General features: G+C 40.0%; 1 protein-coding gene across 1 annotated transcript in view; it reads right to left on the bottom strand.

Annotated features, from left to right (window-relative positions):
* Positions 1-373: 373 nt before the first annotated feature.
* LOC104273736 (amyloid beta A4 precursor protein-binding family B member 2-like) overlaps positions 374-7003 on the bottom strand; it is a gene marked incomplete at its 3' end in the record, with an annotated part of 36606 nt that continues 29976 nt past the window's right edge. The window contains exon 3 of the mRNA XM_009869149.1: positions 374-582. Coding sequence (XP_009867451.1) covers positions 374-582 — 209 coding nt within the window. The remainder of the gene's footprint in view (positions 583-7003) is intronic.

Raw genomic sequence — 7003 nt, 5'->3', positions numbered from 1 at the left:
GCCAAAAGATTGCTATAATATGCAAAAATTTCATGTATCCTCTATCCATACAATCCGGCAATGCTTCAGTGCATGCTATAGAACCACAGTAGTTTCACATTCATCAGGCGCTGGTGGTCTAATTTATCTGAGATATGCCTGATTTCATCCTACCCATCCAAATTTTAGGATGTTCCATGAAGCACAGCCATTAGAAAATGCAAATAGAAAATAGATACTTTCAAGGTATTAACAACAAATTAATAACACTTTAGGATATTATCAGTCCTCATATTCTAAAGCTCAGTTTAGCTAACAGTTAAACCTGCAAGTTCAAAAAACTGTTTCAATTTTCTTTACAGTATGCAGCCCACAAGAAGACACAGTGTATTACCTCAGTTTCTGGAGTAGGAGATGGAGTAATGGAACCAAGCGATCCTTTTCGTGAGTCCTGGAGATCTGTGGGAATGGACACGGGACGCTGCCACTGAGTTGTTCCTGTTGGTATGTGCCAGTAGTAGATCCCAGCAATGTCATTGATTTTCTTCCAGCCAGGTGGTAAGTCTGGGTCTGTCTGAAATGAATGATCACTCCAGATATCTGCTGGGAACAGGGCAGGGGGAGGGTTGGAAGAGGGGGAGAAGAAGAAAAGAAGAAAAAGATCATGAGTCAAGGTTACTAAGACACGAACATGACTAAGACGAGTCTGCTCCTGATGCAAGTGATGCACAGCCGGTACTGCTGTACTGTACAGTCCCCGTGTAAATGAACATTCTAAATTATTGAGACTCAAAGTAAGGCGACAAAGCCTAGTTTGACTTTGTTGATAAAGAGAGGAAGAAAATACAGCACTTACCAAAAACCTGTTCTAATATGGCAGCTATCTAATACCACCAGATAAACTAGCTCTTCTTAATAAGTCTTAGCTTTAAATACATTAAATCACAGCATATAAACAAATATTTGGAGTTGTGGTGTACTCTATCCTCTTCATCATAGCACCTTTCTTTATCAATGCATGGTAGCAGAGCACATATTTCTGCTAATCAAAGTCAGCTTATCACAACAGAACGCCACCATCACCAGCCAAACAACCTGCACTGGTTTTACTTACAACATCTGAAAAACCACTTGTTCAAAATGATGAGAACAAAAGAACTGAGCAATCATTTTATACACACACATCCCAATTGTCATAAATAAACATACTGTTTTCAATTTATTTTATAATGCAGTGGGAAAAAAAAAATCAAAACCTCATCCACAGTGCCAACAGAGAGACAAAATACCGGCTCCTACTAACTGAAGGATGCATCAGCAATCCATACCATAATTAGAGATACTCCCAGATTTGCCTGGGACTACAGATGCATACAAGAGATGTCAACAGTGGAGAGCACATATTGCTCTTTAGAAAGGCAGAGGTGTCACTTATGTGCTGCCCAGCTGTACCCCAGCAGGGGCAGTTACCTTCTGCAGGATAAGCACTTGCCAGTGGCTGGGAAGAGGAGCCACCCGCAACTTTCCAGCTAAACTACTTCAGTGGTTTCCTTATGGTACATGCTATTAACCCACTGCTGTGGGGGTCTGCTCCAAGGACCACTGAGCTGCAGGGAGAAACAAGTAGCCTCCTGGACTGACATTTCCACCAGCACTTGAGCAGACATGATGAAGGCTGACATCAGGACAATGAACTGAGCTAGCAACAAAAAAAGAGTGTAAAGGAAGCACCGTACTAATGAGCTGTAGCTCACCTAGTCTGGCAACTTGTTTCCAGCCTTCAAAAACAGCCCTCACAACACCCTCAGTGGATGGATAGATGAAAAACCTATTTTTATACTGCTGCTCTTAATCCATTTTTGGAATTAAAAGTCTATCCTCAAGCATCTTACTAAGTGTTTTATCACAATTGCTTATTTCTGAATCTCTCCCATTTCTGCTACCCACAGTTACACACACACACACACACATACACATGCCATAACAACTGAGAATAACTCTAACACTCCATGGCACAAACAAGACCCATTTCTTCCACAGAGCCACTTAGGAGTGCTTAAGTTACTGATTTACCATTTGCTGACTAACCTGAACAAATTCTGCAGAAGAAAAACTTGACAATATTATTACACTTAAATTCAATAATGAGGCTCACATATGGCCCAACATCTGAAATCATCAACAATCATATAATCAGTTCTAGAAATTCCCAAATATTCTAAACATCCCCATTTTAGCCTCCGCTAAATTCAAGTACATAGTTCCTGACTCTTACGAATTTTAAAGTCCATTTACCTTCAAGTGAATTCACCTTCAACTTTTTCTCTGTGAGGGTGACAGAGCCCTGGCACAGGCTGCCCAGGGAGGTTGTGGAGTCTCCTTCTCTGGAGACATTCAAAACCTGCCTGGACGCGTTCCTGTGTGACCTACTGTAGGTGATCCTGCTCTGGCAGGGGGGCTGGACTAGATGATCTTTCGAGGTCCCTTCCAACCCAGAACATTCTGTGATTCTGTGTATTCCGACTGAACAACCCAGATGCACTCTTCTCAACTGTACACAAAGAAAACCAAAACACTTTCAATAACTTGACCACATTCTGCAAAAAGTGAAATGAATCCAGTATCTACACTGAATTATGCTTGGCAACATCTGCAAATCCAGATACACATGGGTAAGTTTACGTAACTGGTTCATAAAACTCCAAAACGTCAGTAATGTCAGTGTTCATCAGACTTACATATTGGGCCTTTCAACGCACATCGGAACAGGAAAATAATAAGCCTTTACTATGCAGAAAGATAAAGCTTCAGATCAGCTCAGGTTCATACAGTATTAACCATACTTAAACATTGCCAGGACATGAAATGTTATTTTCTTCACTTTAAGATAGGCACTGCCACTGTCCTTGTTATACACACATATATGTACCTGCACGCATGCATTCAAATATAGAGTCACCAAAGTGTTATGCTATGGCTGCATTAAATACTGCTTTTAAACCAACTGACCAAAGATGCAGAGGTACCAACATACTGTTATTTATGTTGTAATAACATGCAATACCAGAAAGAACTGCAGACTTAGAAGAAAAGCAGACAAAACTCACAGCAGAAAGAAAACTGTTAACCCAGAGACATAAAACAGTAATATTTCTGCCATGTTTAGTTAGAAGAGAAGATATCATCTTGTATGTGAATGAATACTTGGAAAGAAATCATGTAAAACAGCTGGGAGCACTCTGGGATAAGAAAATATCACCTAGCTGACTACTATAAATTTACTTTGAGAATTTATCCATTAGTCAAAATAAATACATCAAAATATTTGCTTATGCTTGGAGATAAAATAAGAATTAAATTTCAGGGTTTTTTTGTTTGTTTTGTTTTGTTTTGTTTTTCCCAATTAATACAGCTCAGGACTTTCAGAGAGCTGCATTTTCCACACAAAACATAAAAAAAAAGATAAAAAAGTAAGAGTCACCATACAAAATCTGACAGGACAGATGAATGTGCTTATGGCATCAGAGACCCACTACAAGACAACAACGTTTTTTCTTTATCTGAATATGGAATTACAGGTAGTAAAATATTTTTCCTCTAAATTTGAAAGAACCAACTCAATAGCACAACACTGAGACAAAAGCATCTAATTCTTCTTGCACGGCCTCTTATGAAGGCAGCGTTTGGTGCTCAGAGCAAAATGAAGGCACCACACTGATACAGACATACCCTGCTACAGAATTATAGAATAACTGAGGCTGGAAAAGACCTCTGAGATCATCAAATCCAGCCTATGACCCAACACTGCCACTTCCTCAGGCCGTCCATTCCAATGTTTGATCACCCTCTCCATGAGGTCTTTTCAGTTCCTATCTTCTTGTAGAAGAGACACGGACAGCCAGAAGACAGAGAAGAAAAGAAGGAAGTATTGGTACATTGATCCAATTCTGTTGACATGGCATCAAAAAAGTAGCATAAAACAAACCCAGAGGAAATAGAATTGCACACACTGGACTTCTTCATCCAAAATTGAGAACTCTTATGTCTGCAAGGTTTTAGAAGTAAAAACATTACATGGAAATGCTCGCTTTAGATCTGTGGATGGCTAAGTCTGTCATGTTTCCTCAGTGGCAGATCTCTGATTTCCTCCCAGTTATTCCCAGGAGATGAAATTCTTCCTCACATCTCCTGGCCTTTTCCATGCTGCTCTTTATGCTTTATTGATGAAAGGGTGATGAACCAGGAACACATCATTGCTCATAAAACACTGATGTCTGAAAGTATTATTGCTCTGGTAATATGGAAAGCATGACTTAGTATAGAAATTCAGGGTATGATTCACAAAAAGAAGGTATCCTTTTGTATTTGGGTTGGTTTACCTACCATGAGTATTACAGTTAACCATGATCTCCTAAAAAGCTACACTGTAAGATATTTCTTATGTAAAAATGTATAAAGCAACAGGATTAACAAAAATGACGCTGAACTACAATAAAAGAGCCACCGTAGCTAAGCTGTATGAGCAAGCAGACACTGGGTTTCTTTAAGAAACTTGGATTGATGTTATCTGTAGAGCTCGCCTTTCTACATCGAGAAAGAGTCAAATTCTGATCAGCAGAAAGACTATTTTAAGATATAACCGCTTCAAAACTCCGCATAGGAAAGAGTTACATCTTTTCCCAGGCGTCACGCAGCTTCACACAGCACTGCAGACCCTTTGAAAGCTCCCTCTATTTTTAGAGAAAGACCTTACTGAACAGGGTGTGCCTCCACTGCCTACATACACTCCAGAGATAAAGTCCAAGGTCAGGCTTCATCATAGGAGACTGAGCAGTCAACTTGCACCTGATTCTTCACCTCTCTTTCCATCACTGTCCAAACCCAGGGTGCACAAGAGCCATGACTAGCGAGGCAGACCAGCTCACCCCACATCTGCCCACACACACCAGCATGAGCACACCGGTGAGTCCCCATGGGCAAGCTGCTGCCTGGAAATCTGGCTAAGACAAGTGTGAGCTGTCACCACCCAGCTCCTGAACCGCAGTACTGCTAGCTTAAAGGTCAATTTAGCTAGAAGTTCACAGCTGGTCTGCTGCAGGCAGATTCACATGAAAGGACAGGTTGCAAAGAGAGGATTGACATTGTTCAGCTGGAGCTTTGTCTCACTGAAGACAGATGATTAAAGCCTTGTCCATATGGGGCGAAGGTCTCCAACTAGCTTAACATTAAGTAAAAAAACATGAAAGTAAAAGAGATCTGGTAGAGGATTTTGAGGACTAAAATGGCAAATTACATAAAAACAGGAAACATGTGATTTAAGACAAGAAGCTAACTTCACGTGAGGAAAACTGAAAACCGGAGTGGATTTCAGAGGGCTTTCCTGCCTCCACCACCTTCCTGCACCAGGACCTGACAAGTTCCTCAGGAAACTAGATCTTTCCCCTTTACCTAAAGTTTGCTGAAAGCTGGCACCATAGTCCCTTCTCACAAAGTCCAACACGATGGGACACAGGACTACCCCCCAAAAAATCCCTTTGTCACCGAGCTCGGCAGGACTCAGAGAGAGGAATTCGCTTGCTGCGCCCCACCATGCAGCCTCTGCTTCATCTCTTCAGAGACTCAGCAATGCTCGGAATGTTTTTAAAAGAATGAGAAAATAATTTAAAGAAAAGCGACATAATCAGAAGCGAGGGCTCAAAGGGAGGGCAGTGCCTGCAATGCCTTATCTTTCCCTTTGAAAACCAAATGGGGAACTTTTGGTAGTAATTTCTCTCTAAAAATTAAAGAACAAGAACTAACTCAGGAAAAGCCAGTAAGGCTTTAGAAAAGTACCAATTAAACATTCTATTTTTTTAAAGGTATAAATAGTTCCTTCAATTTTTAATAAATGTACAAATGAATAAAACAGTCTGAAGAAATTCCCACTTGCTGAAATTTTCTGATGAAGTTTCACTCAGAAATAAATGCTTGTGTATGAATTTTTGTCTGAATGGCTGAAACATAGAGGCTGTAACAGCAAAAAAAAGAAAAAAAACACCCAAATACAGCCTTCATGCTAGAATCGTAACTGAGGAGAGCAGTTAAAGCTTCAAAAATACTGAAAAAATTAAGTCTGTTACACAAAATGAAACTATTAATTCACTGTTTTGAAACAACTAACAATAACCATAAACCAAACCAAATAAAACCCTAAACACAGTCATATTTAACTGGCAATTCTAGGTAGCAGAGCTTTGCGAAGACATTTTGTATTCTAAAGAAGATAAGATAAAGCCCATATAATGCAATATATTGCTGCTTGTAACTCCAAATGTCAGCCTCTGACAACTACCTGATATACAGCAAAATAGTTGAGATACTAAGTTTGGCATAATAATTAGAAATTTCAGAACTTACATTTTTATTTCAATTTAAAATTATTTTATTATTTGAGGCTGATCTAAGAAACAGTGCTATGATACTGAAAAGAGATGGCACGTGTAATTGGTGATCAAACTCTTTGCCCCAAACTAGTATTTTTATCATTTAATTTATGGCTGTTTCAGGGGAATTACTCTTCAGTCTTCGTTCAATCAAACAGAAATCAAAAGTACAACATTCAGCACGATCTTTCAGAGCAAACTTGTGCAGTAAATGGAGACCATTTATTTTTCTATCATTTTTCAGTGCCACAAACTGTTCCCTCGCAACAGATATCCCATGTAAGGCAAGGTCAACACTCAAGGTCAAGCACAGGTCGTATCAGCCGCATCACAACAGATGCAAACAGTGCGCTCCGCATCTAAATGCCACGCAGCTTTCCAGCTGCCATTCCCATCGGCACCATTCTCTGCTGATGTAATTTGTGGATCTTCCATAATTAGGGAGACTAAATGCCACGAAGCTGAAGCAGCTTTTAACTAGTTCAGACTTTCTTCTGCAGGCGTAGCTAGAAATCTCTTTCACTGAAAACCAAAGGCAGTCATCTAGAAACAAATACAGATGGAAAGAAAAGGGCAGGAGCTCTGGAAGCACCTTCTGGAAG

Source organism: Apaloderma vittatum, unplaced genomic scaffold, assembly GCF_000703405.1.
Source record: "Apaloderma vittatum isolate BGI_N311 unplaced genomic scaffold, ASM70340v1 scaffold8765, whole genome shotgun sequence".
Taxonomy (NCBI): Eukaryota; Metazoa; Chordata; class Aves; order Trogoniformes; family Trogonidae; genus Apaloderma; species Apaloderma vittatum.
Note: the sequence above shows the minus strand (reverse complement) of the source record. Positions and strands in the feature narration are given on the sequence as shown.